At 31.1% G+C, this 18,171-nt stretch overlaps 1 protein-coding gene across 1 annotated transcript; it reads left to right on the forward strand.

The window, feature by feature from the left end:
- Positions 1-716: 716 nt before the first annotated feature.
- Positions 717-3,827, forward strand: LOC21404963 (pentatricopeptide repeat-containing protein At4g39952, mitochondrial). Its single transcript, XM_010089312.2, has one exon. It carries the CDS (start codon positions 740-742, stop codon positions 3,074-3,076), a length of 2,337 nt encoding a protein of 778 aa, XP_010087614.1. The 5' UTR covers positions 717-739; the 3' UTR covers positions 3,077-3,827.
- The last annotated feature ends 14,344 nt before the right edge of the window (positions 3,828-18,171 follow it).

The raw sequence follows: 18,171 nt of genomic DNA on the forward strand, positions 1-18,171 counted from the left end.
ATTCACTAATGGCCCACCAAAACATGATAAATGAATGTGCTCTAAACGTGGCTTGGGTGAAGGAGCGAAGCCTATTCACGTCATAAAAATGAAACGATGGGCTTGAACCTTAGGAAAGCCTTGTATCAAAACGGGTATCAACAAGAATCCTTTAGATTTGTTAAAAAATATATATATATATATATATTAATTTTATCTTTTACACTCTTTGGGTAAAAAAATAAAAACACTTCAAGTAATTTTGCAAAAAAGAAATTTAAAAAGTAAAAATCATGTCAAAAAAAATGTCGGGGTAAAAAATAAAAACTCCTCAAATAGTTTAGGAAAAAAAATTTAAACATTCAAAAAAAAAAATGTTACGGTACTAGAATACTTAATTTCTAGCAAAAAAAAAAAAAAAAATTCAACCGTGTTATTATGAGGTTGTTCTTTTCATAAATTTAAGTGAAATATTTAAATTTTTGTGTGAGAAAATATGGGCCCGTTCGGTTTGTTAATTTGAGTTGAGATGTGATGTTGTGTAAAATTTTTTTACTGTAATAAAAAAATTAAATGTGATTATTTTTAAGAATTTTTTACTGTAATAAAACTCAAATTTTAAACTCAGAGAACTCTGACTCCAATTTCGAACCAATAAAAAGAAAGGTGCCAGTGTAATTTCCTCCTTTTCTTTTCTTATGTTCTAAGAAAACTTTAAAACGACACGATCCAAGCAATCAGGAGCAGCGAGGCAGTGAGCATGCTGGCTCTGAAATCCACGCGAGTATTCAAACGCTTTCCCTCCTTTCTTCCTTTCACTTCTCTCTCAACATCTCCCAACTATCTCAACGACCAACTCTCTCTCTTCCTCTCCGCCAAAACCTCCACTCTCCAATCTCTCCTCAAATCCCACGCTCTCATAATCACTTCTGGAAATTCAAACAACATCTTCATTGCGTCAAAACTCATTTCTCTTTACGCCTCTCTTAACAGACCCACAAATTCGACCCTAGTATTCTACTCGATTCATCCAAAGGATACCTTTCTTTGGAACTCCGTAATCAAAGCCCACTTCTCCAATGGCGATTTCCAGGAAGCCCTTTATTTGTTTCTCCGAATGCGAGCCTCGGGTTTTGTCCCCAACCAGTTTACTCTTCCCATGGTTGTTGGGTCTTGCGCCGATCTTATGTTGCTAGATTGTGGGAAGAGCTTTCATGGGTTGGTCTTGAAACTGGGGCTTCTTTCGGGGGACAATGTTGCCGGGTCTTCCTTTGTGTATATGTATTGCAAGTGTGGCCAAATGGGGGATGCATATAAGGTGTTTGATGAAATTACTGTAAGAGATGTAGTTTCGTGGACTGCGCTTGTTATTGGGTATGTGCAGAATGGCGAGAGTGAGAAGGGATTGGAGTGTCTTTGTGAGATGCATAGGAGCGGTGGTGAAAGTGAGAGGCCGAATTTTAGAACGTTGGAAGGTGGTTTTCAGGCTTGTGGGAATATGGGTGCTTTGGCTGAAGGTAGATGCTTGCACGGTTTAGTGGTGAAAACTGGACTTGGGTCTTCTGAAGCAGTTAAGTCTTCGATTTTGTCAATGTATTCGAAGTGTGGCACTCCTGTAGAAGCTCGTTTTTCTTTTTGTGAAGTGACGAATAAAGATCTCTTGTCGTGGATGTCTGTTATTGGTGTTTACACCAGATTTGGGCTAATGAATGAGTGCTTAAATTTATTTCAGGAGATGCAGATTGGTGGGTTATTTCCTGATGAGATTGTTATTAGTTGCATGCTTTGGGGTTTTGGTAATTCTATGTTCGTAAAACCAGGAAAGGCCTTTCATGCATTGATCATAAGGCGGGATTATTTACTAGGGGAGATGGTTCATAACTCATTATTATTTATGTATTCCAAATTTGGATTATTGAATATTGCAGAAAAACTCTTTAGTAAAATGCGGCAGTGGACAAAAGAGTCCTGTAGCACTATGATTTCTGGTTATAGTAAGATAGGACATTCTGCAAAGTGCATAGAATTATTTCGGGAAATGCATCTCCTCGGTGTTGAAGTTAATTCAGACAGCTTGGTCTCTGTGATTTCTTCATGTTGCCAATTGGGAGCAACACGTCTTGGGAGGTCACTTCATTGCTATGTAATTAAGAATTTTATAGACAATAATGTCTCGGTTGCCAATTCACTCATAGACATGTATGGAAAGAGGGGTGAACTGACATTAGCGTGGAGAATGTTTTGCAGGGCACAAAAAGATGTTGTCACGTGGAACACAATAATCTCATGTTATATTCACTGTGGACAATTTGAGGAAGCAATAGCTCTATTTGATAAAATGATTTCAGAAAACTTGTACCCTAATTCAGCAACGCTGGCAATGGTGCTTTCTACATGTTCTCATCTTGCTTCTCTTGATAAGGGCGAGAAGGTTCACCATCACATCAAAGAAAGAGGACTTGAGATCAATTTATCGCTTGGGACCGCATTGGTTGATATGTATGCGAAATGTGGACAACTCGAGCAATCACGGGGGTTGTTCAACTCAATGACGGAGAAGGATGTTATTTCCTGGAATGTTATGATCTCGGGTTATGGAATGCATGGAGATGCAGAATCTGCAATACAAATTTTCCAAGATATGGAAAATTCAGATGTAATTCCAAATGAATTGACTTTCCTTGCTCTTCTCTTGGCTTGTAATCATTCAGGGCTTGTTGAAGAAGGGCAGAATCTGTTTCATAAAATGCAAGATTACTCTATGAAACCTAATTTGAAGCACTATGCTTGTATGGTAGATCTTCTTGGTAGGTCAGGAAATCTGCAAGAAGCTGAAGCTTTGGTTCTATCAATGCCCGTCTCTCCCGATGGCGGAGTATGGGGATCTTTGTTAAGTGCCTGCATTAAACACAATCAAAATGATATGGGAGTAAGAGTTGCCAGACGTGCTATTGAATCTGATCCAGGAAATGATGGTTATTATGTAATGCTTTCAAATATGTACAGTTCTAGTGGAAGATGGGAACAAGCTGAAAATGTCAGAAAAGTGATGAAGGAAAGGGGTGTGGATAAGGAAGCTGGTTGGAGTTTGGTATAAACTCAAGTTTAAGAGTTTTGGGGTTTGTCTAATATCTTGTGACAAAATGAGGGATTATGTTTTCAACTGTATTTTGCTCTGTTCGGAGAAAGTTTTTATGAGATGCATTTTTGAGAGTTATTTGGTGATACCTTCTTTGCAACCAAAAAATATCTTAAATCCTCCCCGGGGCAATTAGGACGTACATCTTTTTCCCGGTCAGCCAAAAGTTTAGATTAGCATGTGGTTTTTATACCTAGTACAGTTCAATAAGAAGTAAAAAATAGAGAAAGCATTCTGAAGAGAGTTTAAAGTATGATTGTGATGACGGATTTTCAGACATTTCCCGTGTTTCCATTTACCATTTTCTCTAGCTCTTACAACGTCTTAGACAAGCAGTACCTCAAACATAATCTGCGATCTCGCTCCCTTCTCTATGAGTTCTCTATCCCAGAAGATGCTCCAATTGCCAAGTTGGCGGTTGGTATGCTTGTATCTGTTTTTATTGTGAAACACGGATGGAATGTTGATAAAGTTTGTAGTATGTTCCCATTAAGTGATCTAATTGTTAGTATCCCACTCAGTAGAAGGGAGCAAAATGATCCGTTGGTGTGGCATTTTGAGTCAAAAGGTAGATATAAAGTGCGCTCGAATTATGAAGTGGCGATGGACTTCTTTGAGGAACATTGAAGACAGTCGGTGGAGGGCTAACATCCCTGGCAAAGTTAAAATTTTCATTTGGAGGGCTTTCAATGAGGCCCTTCCAACTACCAGAAACCTTGACAGAAGAGGCGAGAAGAGTGGGGAGTAGTTCTCTCGTTGCAGCATAGATATTGAGAGCAATGGTCATGTGCTTTGCAGTTGTGCTTTTGTGAAAAACTGTTAGCTGAACTCTTCCCTCAGTCAATGGATCATTAAGTGTAAAGCTCGATCTTTCAATGGAGTTTGCCTTTTCCTTTCGCAGGCTCTTAAAAAAAGGACCTGGAAGTGTTCTTTATGGTTACTTGGTTGTTATGGAGGGACTGAAACTCGCTGGTTTATGGGTGTGGCTTGAGCGAATCAAAGGAGATTCTTGAATCAGAGGCCTCCTTGCTTTCCGAGTTTCAAAGATGCTGGATTATTATGGTTTGGCTGCAAGGAATAGATTTTTCGACGCTTTAGAAGGCCTTAGTATCTGGGAATATTTGTTGGCTTTGTTCCAACTTTAGTTCTGTTTTGTTTCTGCAATTCCGAGAGCAGCCAATTGTTTCGCTCATGAGCTTGCCAAGTTTGGTCTTGGCTCGGATGGTTACTATTCTCCCCCAGGTGGTTTTTGATTTGTGCTTCTGGTTGCTTTTCTTGTTGAATGAAGTTTCCCCGAAAAATAAAAATCCCAACTTATAGTCTACATTTTCTTTGATCATGAAGAGAAGAGGGAAAAATAAAAGTGTTTAAGATAGGAAAGAAAATCCATTCAAAAAAAAAAAAAAAGATAGGAAAGAAAATTACTTGATGCTTTATCAAAGAAACTTAACAGTAATTTTAGTTGCAAATTTGATACAAACCATTTGATTTTCGCTTATTCTAGTGCATACATTTTTAACTTTTATTAGTGGGGCCAAATTCCAAAAGTAATTTCAAAAGAAAAAAAATAATTGCAGGCTTGTAGCATAGCCAATTCAGTTTGAAGCCTCAAAACTACATGCATTTCATCATAATCCACATTGTTTCCTAAATCATAGTAATGGAGTGTTACAATATTGTAGTTACAGTTTAATATATATATATATATATATATATATATATATAAATTGCAACAAAACCAATTCAATTTTAACTTGGAGGGTTATTCTGCTGTTACAGTGTAATATCACTGTAGCCTACTCGGTCTTAGCTATGTGCTTATTTTTGAATGGAAGATACAGATCAACTATATATGCTAGTAGTTAAGTAATTGTTGGGATACTTATATAGGCAAAGTTTCAAGTCCGGCACGACAAATGTAACTTTTTTGTATTATCATATAACATGGTTTGTCTTTGTGTAACATTTAATTTATTTAAGCGTAATACCTAATATTGTATGTGTTGGACTATAATTTTTAAATGTTACATTAAAACAAAGTGTTATACATATGAGCGGACGATGTTACATAGATATACGTTAAAAAATTAAATTTATCGGGCCGGTCCGGGTGCTCACTTTAGACATTTCCAACATATATAATTAGGTATTTATTTCTCTTTTTCAGCAGTAGTACTCTTCACAAGAAGCGGAAACCTTAGAACATCAGTTTGTATCTGTTTTTTCTTCGGCTGTCTGGCATTTTGTCTGTGATATAATTGATCTGTTCATACCAGCATACCAACTGACGAGAAGTTCATTTAACCATTTTTCTTCTTTGGGAACATTATAGTTGTACATGCAATATGAGGAAATTATTGAACTTATACTTAGTGTGAATATGTCCGGATTTTAATCATTTATTCTTAATTAATATCTTGGCATATCAAGCTCTAAGAGTGTATAATGGGTTATGGACCTTCACAATCATCTATAAAATTTGGAATCTAAAGAGACATTTGGTTCATGGATTAGAATCATGAGATTATAACTATTTTTTATTTACGTGTATTTTTTGTAAGAGAAAATACTGTAACGAATCACGAACCATGATTCAAATCGGGATACAAATTTCCTAACTAAACAACTCCTAAGATCAATAATGGAGATTTCAAATTGTTTGTCTACGTAAAAGTTGTCTTTTCTTTTCCTTAAAAAAAGTTGCCATATTGAGACAAAAAAAAATTAACTATATTTTAAAGAAAAAATTATATATTCTATATTTTTAAATACTTAACTTATTAAAATATCCATTGTAAAAAATTTTATTTCTTAATTAATTATAATCTAAAAAATAAAAATATATAGTTTAATATTAAGAGGTAAAAATAAAAAAAGTTGTATTTTAAGATATTTTTAAAAATTATCTTAGAAGTTAAAAGAAAAAAGGATCAGCCACCATTATTGACCCGTATTATAGACATGAAATAAAATAAAAGTATTATAAGACTATCAATAGACTAACCATTCGAAAAACAAAAACAGGAATATTGAAAGCTTATCCAACAGGACAAAAACACATGGAACATGGCCTCTAAAACAAAAACATAACAGTAATTATTGGATATGTATCTTAACTTCGTATTGGAATGCGGTTGTTTTGTCAGATATTTTTACATGCTTGCTGGGCCATGTCACACTAATTCAACGCAAATCAATACTTGTCTCATATATAATTATGGAGATCTTCTAGACAGCCGTACCTTTTCCTATGAACCTGTTCTTTTGTAAACGTGTTTTCTTTCTAGACATGATGATTCATCTCCTATTATACAGTAACATTTAGGAACATAGCACCGCAGAAGTAAATATTAAAGATCATTTTACGACAGAGACAGGGTCACGTATCGATAGTGTACATTTTTATCCGTTAAATATAATTAAAATTATATTTAAAATAAATAATTTATTGAATGCATTATTTTTTATACACATTTAACGGCTAAAAAAATTATATTTATCGTGAGTTTATTTTTTTTTTTCATAGCCTATCATGAGAATCATTTATCGTGTGTTTAGTTAGTGTATTTATATTATGATTTGAATCATAATTCACGATTCGTTACAATATTTTTTCTCATAAAAAATATACGTAAATTAAAAACAATTATGGCATCATTCATTTCGCTGATTCAAGTTTAGAATTCGAGTTTTTCTACAGTAAAAAGCTCTCACAAACAATCACATCTAACTTTTTTGCTATAGTAAAAAGCTCTCACATAAAGTCACATCTCAACTCGAATTAAAAACTCGAATCAGCGAACTAAACGGGCATTCATGAACCAAACGTCCACTTAAAAACAAAATAAAAGGCGGCTTTTCTTTTTGCTGAATAACTAGGGCCTCGTTCATTTTACCGATTCGAGTTTTCAGTTTTAGGTTTCTACAGTAAAAAATTCTCAGAAAATGTCACATCTAACTTTTTCTGCTACAGTAAAAATCTCTCATAAAATGTCACATCTAAATTCGAATTGAAAACTCGAATCCGCAAAGTGAACGATGCGTAAATACCAGCTTGACCAAACTTTAACTATGCATCTAAGGCCCCAAGATTCACGCCACAGTGTGAGCTAAAGAGACAAGATTAGAGTTGAGACAAGATCAGAGTAGGTGACTTTTTGCTGATCTTTTGTGGATAAAATTAATTTGCTACATAGCATAAGATGATGTGTTTGACAGAGATGTAATATATGGTAGGCCTTAATAACGCCTCATTAACTTATTACGTCTTTGACACCGTATTTGATCTGCTTTCTATTAGACTTTTCAAGCGTATTTAATGTATTCTCAAATTTTTCATCATTTGCAAGTTGGACCCCAAATTTTTGGCCTTCTATTTTAAAAGTTAAAACCCTAAAGTTGATATTCCATTATATTTTAGTCTAATCGATAATTGATCTCCAATAAAATTTAATTAATTCAAAGTTAGCAAACGGACTATCTATGAACATATGTAATTCAAGCTCCAAAAGTTATTATTAATTTAACTATTCTCATGTTTGAATTAGCAGTCGTCCCACAATTAAATCAAAGTTGCACCCTTAAATTACATACGTAAATTATAAGAGAGTTTCAATCGATAATTTTAAGTTTGTCCATTAGTTATAACCATTAACCATTTGAATTTACCTTCTACTATAATTATAAATTATATCTAACCTCTGTAATTATACATTTTTCCATGAGTTTCATTAATTCTATAATGGGTAATTTAATCATGATTCTAATTATGAATAGAAGGGGGTTTATTTGATATCCGATATAAAATAGGTTTGATATCTTCTTTACCCATGTCCAAGTATTACTCTTCTTTACGAAGCCTTGGATTCTATGTTTGTGAAATAATGTTTCTAGCGATCCATAATATTATATCTCCAACTTAATTACGAGATTTTTTTTTTTAATTTGATCTCTTGACAAATCATATGTTATATAACAAACAACTTTGTAACATACCATAATCAAAAGTTTACCTAATAAAATAGGTTGAGAAAAAACTTACAACACAATTAAATCCTATAATAAACAGAAGTAGAACATTATGAATCCATCATAACATTACAGCTAAAAAATAAACTTCAAACTAGAGAATTATAAAAATTATGACCAAGTTCTCAGTACCACATAATTTTGAACTGTCAAATTTTCTTCAAGTTTTATTAAATTTATATTTTCTTTTTTATTTTATTTTATTTTATTATAATACAAGGTATACTTTAGTAAAAACAAATGAGTTGCAAGGATTGAATATCCTTCTTCTTTTCTTGATAATAAAGTATTGAATATCCTTTAGTTTGTAGAAGGAGCTGGTAACATGGAGAGAGAAGTAAGCGCCAAGTTAAAGTAGTTTTTAGATTCATATATAAAGCCCTCATAATCAGTTATGTACAAGCTTATTTAATAAAGTGCACAGTGATTGATTCGAGATCCCTCAACACCAATTATATGAAAAATTGTTTGATTACGTAACTACAATTCTCCATAAAAATAAACGATTGATACATAATTAATATATTTTTCTAAAAAAAAAAAAGAAAATATACTTTCATACGGTTTTAAGAACCAAGACAATACCTTTCAAAAGAAAATAACTGAATGTAAACTGATAAAACTAAAAATTCATAGCAAATTCAACGGCAGGATTTTATTTTAGGGAGAGCATAAATTGAAAATGTGAAAAATATTAAACATCCTAATAATATCAACTGCTAGTATTATTAATAAGTTGGAACCACATGGTACGCATGTGCATATTGATCGATGTTTTGAATTTTTTGATATGTGGATATCAAATTTTGAAGAGTTTAATTATTTTTTTTTAAGAGTTTAACAGGTTGAAACGACTTGTTGCCTACCTCTCAACTTTGTTTGTGTGTCCCATCCATTTGAGTTAGTTATTGGCCGTTGTGTGTTGGTGTATAGCTAGATTTATTTTTATACCGTGCTGCTCACAGCACAATATTTAGGGGATGGTCTTGATCGATTGTTTTTTTCTACCAACCATAATAGTTCTTTCTAATAAGCTTTGGTCGCACTCATTTTTTTTAATGTGCCGAGTTAGTATTTCCCTATTTGATTTCGTCACTTATGTTCGCCCATGTGGTTCACACATCTTCACTTGTGGATCTGGTTAGTGTTCGAGGTCTAGTTCCCTTTGTTATTAATCACTTTTTATTTATTACGTAACTTGTTAAATTTGAAATGAAATTTCTTCTTTAGAAAAAATATAAACCCGGGAAAGGAATACATTTATTTCAAATTGAGCTACTAGGGAGGAAATAAGGTTACGACTTACGACAATAAAATACAACACAACCCTAATAATAGTAATTATAACAAAGACAACCAACTGGTTAACCTAGATTTAAAGAAACACCAAATCCTAAGATAATAAACAATCAGTTCGAACCAAAAGATTACTACAGATCGAGTCAAATGCCAGTAGAGAGGAAATGAGGTTACACAATAAACTACAATCCACACCTCAAAAAGTAATAGCAGTTATAACAAAAATAACCAACTGGTAAACCTAGATTGAAGGAAACGAAAATTTGTAAATGACAGACTTGCCTCTCAGAGGCGTCAATGCGTGCGTCTCCGAGAGAGCTTCCACAAATGCCCTCGGCGCAATTTAGGTCAGATATTAATGACGACTATTTAGCCATAAATAGTATATTCAGTCTCTTAAATTAATTATTCTCATAAAATTCTGAGCATTTCCTTCCTCATTTTCCCAAATTTGCGCCTTCAGACTTGGTGGTAATCTTTGGGTTTGTGCTCTTCGGACTCGAAGGGTTTTTGTGTGTGTGTGTTTTGAAGAAGAAGTTCTTGAAGTGTTACTCAGATTTTGTGTGCTTCAAGCTTTAGTTAAAAGCCTTAAGATCCCCACCAAATCTTAATTTGCTCATGATTGAAGAACATTCAAAGTTATTGAGCTTTTCTGGGCAAGGTTCAAATGCTTCTCTGAGACGACTTGGGTTTGCTCTTAGAACACATTTTTGAAGTACCGAAAACTGTCAAAGCTTCGACAATGTGATCACCCTTGAGATCCACTACAAGAAAAAAATGCTATTAGCGACAACAAAAAGTCATTATCAAAAATAAAAAGTCATCGTAAATGCATTTTTAGTGACTACTTGTTGTCGCAAACCTGTCACTGCAATTGATTCGTCACAAAAATAATTTTTGCTATGACAAGCAGTCGTCGCAATTATATATGCGACGACAATCATTGCAAATGTATCACTGTAATTATTTCGTCGGTTACATCGTTAAGATGACATGACATTGAATTTTTGCAACGACATTTTTTGAATTAAGTCGTCGCAAAAGATACAGATTTAGTTGACGTAGCTTATATTTTTTACGACCACATTTGTCGTCGCAAATAACATATTAATCTTTTTATTTATTTTATTTATTATTTTACTAATTAATGTTGTATATTACTATATATTGAAACCCAATATTAAATATAATTCATGATATTATAATAATAAAAGAGAATTAAATAAAAGAAAATAAATAATAAATAATAAAAATAAAAATTATTATTGTAGAAAGTAATTAATAAAGTAAAATAAAATTGTAATTATAGTAAAAATGTGGGGAAATACAAATTGTTACCTTAATAAAAATCTAATCTCCACTCCACTAAAAAGTTTTCAATTCATTTATATTCATAATGATAACATTTTTTTCATAATGAAAACTTAAAATTCTTTTCTACACTACATTTATTTTCACGATGAACATACGGTTTTTTCATAACGAAATTTCATCATTGTTATAAAATAAAAACAGTTATGTAAACATACATTCATTTTCATAATTATCACATCTATAACAAAATATTATAATCTATGTTGAAATCAACGTTCTTAGACAAACAGCTCGGATCAAACAGACAAACAATCTAAGAAAGTTGAATAAAAACAAGTCAAAATCTCACGGTTCTTGTAATAAAATATTGAGTGTGTTTTTTCCTCTCAGATTGAGGGAATTTATAGTACATTGAGAATAGTGAGTTTAAGCCTCTTATTAATTCGAGAATTTATTCTCTCTTTAATTACAATGTAAAACTCTTTTATCTTTGGGTGCTATAACTGATAAATAATCAATATGGATTTAATATTAGTCATTGAATGCATTTAATTGTCGACCGTTATGATACTTGATGTTGCCTTGTGACTCCTGAACTTACTTCTTTAGTCACCTCTTATTAATTCGAGAATTTATTCTCTCTTTAATTACAATGTAAAACTCTTTCATCTTTGGGTGCTATAACTGATAAATAATCAATATGGATTTAATATTAGTCATTGAATGCATTTAATTGTCGACTGTTATGATACTTGATGTTGCCTTGTGACTCCTGAACTTACTTCTTTAGTCTGAGCATTAATGTTTAGACACTCGGATACCCGGACGCTCGATTACTCAGATGTTCAGACACTCGAACACTCAGATATTCGGACGCTCGGACGTTCAGATGCTTGGACGTTTAGATGCTTGGATGCTCAAGTGCTCCGACACTCAACCCGTTAGTGTTCGGGCTTTGCACAAACCACGTGGCATAATGCCACGTCATAAATATAAGATTGCAAAAATCCTATCCAACAATCTATTTGAAATAAAATGTTATTTTTCAGTTAGTCCTTTTTAATCTTACGTTTCTAGTACACGTGACACATGCATTTGTTTTCATCGTGAATAAGTCATTGCCGTGCAGATCTTTATCTTAATTCTGTATTCACTTTGTTAATGAATGTATTCAACAAATTCGGTACTATTTCTGTAGGTCAGGAATACTTATGTTCACTATTACAGTACTGAAGGTGTAAAAAGCATAATGAAAACTTTTAAATTCATTATTTTTCATTATTTTAACATCCTGGTCATAATAAACTCAGAATATGTTGTTTCACACTTATCTAATTATAAAAAGATACATTTTTTTCATAAGGTAATCATGCATTCATTGTCTGTATGCACTCGTATATTCTTTTTTACACACATAAAAAAAAAAAAGAAACATGCATTCATTTTCATAGTGAATAAGTCATTATGGTACAAGTTATTATCATAATTTCGTATTTGTTATTAAGATAAAAACGCCAAGCCAATAAATAAGGCCCAAGGATAACTATTTAGCCTAATCCCAAGTCTAAATAATGCCACATTAGCTGACAAAGTAGGAAGATACAAACGCCGAGGCTACTCATCACATTACGTGGACGAGGCAACGAGCAGATAAGATAATCAAGAGATCTATCCACGGAGCTTAGATATTTGTATTTTGAATATTTAATTTCATATTACGAGGGATTTTAGCAGATAAACCTATTGGTTCAACCTAAAGGATTTATCTAATATATCGATATAAAGAATTATCTCAAAGGAATGATCTCTTTTAGTTATTATCATGTAAGGGAAAAGCTATAAATAGAGGGTTAGGAATAAGAAATTCCCTGAAGTCTTGTTTTGAGTATTAGTGCGTGTAATTATAGTAAAATTATTTTTCTCCTACTCATGATGAACGTAACTTTTAATCTGAAGATAAATCACTCTAACTTTTAGTGTTTTTGTGTTTAATTTTTATGTTTTATTACCCTTGATTGAGTATTAATTACCTGAGATATTCGTGAAATTCTTGTTAATAAACTTTTACCGTCAACAGTATTCATTTTATCAATGAATGTACAAATGGGGATTGTTTCGATAGGAAAAGTGGTCATATGTTTTTGGGAATAACGTTTTTAATTTTAAAAAATACTCATTTTAATAATATTACTATTTTATTATGCTTTATGTCTTTATCTTTTATGTTTTAACTTTTTCTTTTTCAAACGTTAAGTCCACGATCCGATTTTTTTACAAGACGACCGTGCGGCATTTAGCATTTTTTCAATGCTAAGTCAGTCTTATTAACCTTATAAACTTAGGCAAATGGGTAGGGAAATAGGGAAACAAAAAAAAAAAAAAAAAAAAAGCTTTACTAACTCATAGAAAAGAGTACAAATGAGGAAGTTGTCTTGAATGGATTTATGAGATTTCCATCGATGGGAGTTGGTCATAAATGAAGACCCTTCCTCCTATTTGTAGGCCAAGAGGCCTCCTAATGTACATTTTATAACTTTATGGAAAGATGATAAGCCTAGGACATTCAAATACGCTTTCTAACATTTGTACAAGTCTAGGAGCGGCCCCGTTATTTTCACATATTCGAGTTTAGAATTTAAATTTTACTACAGTAAAAAGCTCTCAAAAACAGTCACATTTAACTTTTTTGTTACAGTAAAAAGCTCTCACACAACATTACATTTCAACTCGAATTAAAAATTTAAATTAACGAACCGAACGGGCCCGATCCAGAAACTTCTACAATCTACTAGTATGTCTCGTGTATCTTAAAACTTCTAGAAATTCTAATAGCTTCCTGTATCTTTCAAAGAGTTTTAGAGGCATAGAGAATTCTAGATGCTTTTAGGTCCTAGAGTCTTTCTAGGATACGTTGGAACCTTCTAGAAAGCTCATGCTTCTTTGAGAAGGATGGGGCTCGTTTATTTCGCTGATTCGAGTTTAGAATTCGAGTTTTTCTACAGTAAAAAGCTCTAACAAACAATCACATCTAACTTTTTTGCTACAGTAAAAAGCTCTCACATAAAGTCACATCTCAACTCGAATTCTAAACTCGAATCAGCGAAGTGAACGGGCCCATTATTTCTCTAGCTGGGTTGTTCTAGGATATTCTATTTGATTCCAAGCCTGAAAGAAGACTCTAGAGAATCCTAGAGTTCTTAAATGAGCCACTTATATCATACTGCGGTAAAAATGTGCAGCCCGTGATACGTCGCTCTCAATCTGAAGGTGCCACTTTAAATTTTGGTGTTATTGTGTTTAAGTTTTATACTTTATTATTATTATTATTGCATTTATTATTTATCCTTGACTGAGCATTAATTCGTTGAGAGATTCGTAAAATCCTTGTTGACAAATTTTCACAATGAATGTGCAAAATGAGGAATATGTATGTAGGAAAAGTGGTCATATATTTTCGGAAATACATTTTTTTATTTAAAAAAAAATACTCGTTTTACTAATATTACAATTTCTTTATGCTGTATGCCTTTCATCTGAGGGTGACTATTCGTGTTAGTGGGTCGTATTCGTGTCAATCAGTTTATTAATCGTGTCAAAAAAATATCAACCTAAACACGACATGTTTATTAAACATGTCAAAAATATCAATCCAAACACGACTCATTTATTAATCGTGTTAATCGTGTCAACCCGTATAACCCGTTTAAATTAATATATTGAATAAATAACTAATGTAATAATGACTTATTTAACACGGTCAAGACATGTTTAACATGTTTATTGGTCGATTTATCTTTTTTTTAAGAAAAATAAATGGATTTTACCTACAAATATTAAAATCACATTATTTGTATTTAATATGTCATATAAACTTTCATATTATATCACATATAATTAAATTATAGATGACACATATAGTTAATCACGTCAATTCGTGTTAGGATGTCAATCCTAACCTAACCCATTTATTAATCGTATCAACCCAATTATGACCTAAACTCATTTATAATAAACCCAAACTCACTAACTTTATGCGGGTTTTAAGTCGTGTCATCACGTCACTGTTTGAATTGTCAGCCCTACTTTTATCTTTTATGTTTTCACCTTTTCATTTTAAAACGTTAAGTTTTCATTAAATGTAACAATAAGATCTTTGACTTTCATATTTAAAATATGAAAATTTTTATATTTAGATTTTATTTCATCATCTTTCCTAATTTGTTCATATATTATTTTTCCTTCTCCATTATATAAGGATATAAACGCCTTTATTTATATAGTAGTAGATATTTTTATAAATAAATAAATAAGTAAATATTTTTAAACTCGAAGCACTCAAAAGAGATTTTTTGTAAATAACCCCCTAAGATTACTGTACACTACACGACTCTATAAACTTTAGTTTTCTATTTGTTAAAAATTTTAGGATTATTATCACTGGTGTCTCTTGAACTTTAAGGACATTTTCTATTTACTTATTGAACTTTAAAAACTCTAATTTTACCTCATAATTATTGAATTGTTCCCACTTAACTCATTTTGTCATAATTTCTTTTAAAAATAGATAGAAAAAAGAGAGAATAACATAGTCATGTGACATTTTTGTTTAGATTTCTATTAAAAAACTAGATAAAAATCACATGATTACACTTAACTTCATTATTTTCTATTTAATTTTAACAGAAATTACAACTCAAAGTCCATAAACAAAGTGAGTCTTTAAAATTTAAAATGCAAACTAATAATGAGACCAAAATTTAGAGAATACCACTGAGAACAATGCAAGATTTATGTTATAAATTATTTTCTGTCCCATTTTTTTTATCTTTTAAATTTTGAAACATTCTAAATTATTTAAGTATTTTTAATATTTTTTTTTTCTATTCATGTGGTTAGATTCTTAAATTTAAAACTTAACATTTTAAGACCCGTTTGTTATGTTAATTTAAATTATAATTTAAATTTTTATTATAATATATTTTTTATAAAAATTTAAATTTAAACTTTTTAAAATATTTTTCTCATATTAATTAATATTTTAACTCACATTTTTAAATCGAACAAGTTAGATGAACGGGGTTTTAATCTTTACGAGTTCTCTGACAATCGTATATCAAATGCTAAAAATGCATATTCTGACTCCAAACATATCACATCTGGCTATATTACATATATATATCTATATATGTGCATATATGTGTATGTATATGTAGATCATAATAACAAGGGAAAGACAAGCGAAACATTATTTTGACAATAATGAGACCCTAGCTACTAGACTCTACTACTAAAACGACTTTTTGTGTACTTTTTTTCTTTTCAGGTCAAAAAGCTGTCCTGCCTTGAGTGACCATGCATTTGATGACGGAAGGAATGGCCTTCGATCTGTGGACTTGCTCATTCGCACTCTCTTTCTATTATTTTCACAATAATTTATTAATTTCAAAACGAGTTTCTTCGTTATATTTTTAAGTTATGATAATTTAAGTGTAAATTTTAAATTAAATTTAAATTATAATTTAAGTTAAATTTATAATTTGAATTTGTATTTGAATGTATATATTTAAATTATAATTTAAATTGAGAATCTATTTAAATTTATATTTGAGTGAGTTAAAATTTATATTTATATTTACATAATATTTTAATAAAAACTCAATAGTGATGAAAAATTTTAATAGAATATATATGTAGGGTTTTATTCGTCTTTTCGTTATAAACGCATTAGAAAAAAAATCATTCCGATTACAAAAAAGTTATGGCATTTTTCATAATAGAAAAAATATTGTTCATTTACTTGAATTTGAGTTTAAAAACTTAGGAGCTGTTCTTTTGCCATTTTTGAGTTAAGTGACTTGAGTGTAGATTTTGAGTTGAGTTTGAGTTATAACTTGAGTTGAAGTTGTAACTTGAGTTTGTGTTTAGTTGTGTACATTTGAGTTATGGTTTGAGAGTTTGTGTTTGAGTGAGTCAAAACTTAGGCCTCGTTCTTTTCGCTGATTCGAGTTTAGAATTCGAGTTGAGATGTGATTGTATGTGAGAGTTTTTTACTGTAGCAAAAAAGTTAGATGTGATTGTTTGTGAGAGCTTTTTACTGTAGTAAAACTCGAATTCTAAACTTGAATCAGCGAAACGAACGAACTTGTATTTAGATAATATTTTAATAAAAAATCAATGTTGATGGAAAATTTTAATAGGGTATATGGGGGGGTTTTATTCGTCTTTTCGTTGTCAACGCGTCGAAAAAAAAACCATCTCAATCAGAATTAAAACGAAAAAGTTATAACATTTTTAAGAATAGAAAAAAATTGTTCATTAATTTGAGTTCGAGTTTCTGAACTCGAGTTAAAGGGGAAACTTGAATTCGAGTTTTAGTCCTAAACTTGAGTTCAAACTCGAGTTCAAATTTAAAAGAACATGAACTTGAATAAAGTTGTAACTCAAGTTTTTTTTTTTTTTAGTTTTTGACTCGAGTTTTAGGCTGCCGAACAACCCTTAAAATTGAAAGAGAAACTTGAACTCAAATTTTAATCTTAAATTTAAGTTAAAACTAATTTAAACTTAAATTTTATAAATAAATATAAAGGGCTGCCGAACAGCCCTTAAAATTGAAAGAGAAACTTGAACTCAAATTTTAATCCCAAATTTAAGTTAAAACTAATTTAAACTTAAATTTTATAAATAAATATAAACTTAAATAAAATTATAATTTGAGTTTAAATATTTTTAAAAATTTTATTATGAAAGAGCAAGCCTTACATTATTCATCCCCCAAAAACCAAATTATATAAATCTCGTCCCTTTTAAAAAAAAAAAAAAATTAGTATTCCCTTTCATCTCCGTTCTTCAAATCAAAGCCATCGTAACCCTCGCTTTTCCTTCTCTCTCTAGCTCACTTCCATCTACGCATGCCACTTTTTATTTTGAGCTTCATAATTGGCTTTGGTTAATTACGTTACTGAATCTTATCTAATAGGCCGATCTATTAGAGCCTATTTGGTTAGAAGATTCGTTATCTGATTCGAATCATAATTAATAGTTCGTTATAATATTTTCTCTTATAAAAAATACACATAAATAAAAAATAATTCTAATATCACGGTTCTAATTCATAAACCAAACAGGCTTTTAATAAGTCATTTTGTGACGGTTAAATTTAATTAAAATTATATTAAATTAAAAAAATATATAAAATATATAATTTTTAATATGAATTTAACGATTAAAAAATAAAATATTATCGGTAATTTACTTGCCCAAATTCTAGGAAACTCACACTACATAAATATACCATCAATTTAAATTTTTCTTAATTTACTTACCCGCTTTAGAAACTAAAAATAAAAAAATAAAAAAAATCCTCATTTGAGAGTCTGTTTTTGTATTGTTGGAGTTTGCTTTTGTATGAGAGG

Source organism: Morus notabilis, unplaced genomic scaffold, assembly GCF_000414095.1.
Source record: "Morus notabilis unplaced genomic scaffold, ASM41409v2 Scaffold697, whole genome shotgun sequence".
Taxonomy (NCBI): domain Eukaryota; kingdom Viridiplantae; phylum Streptophyta; class Magnoliopsida; order Rosales; family Moraceae; genus Morus; species Morus notabilis.

Coding starts and splice junctions, on each gene's coding strand:
- LOC21404963 (XM_010089312.2), top strand. CDS start 740: ATGCTGGCTCTGAAATCCACGCGAGTATTCAAACGCTTTCCCTCCTTT.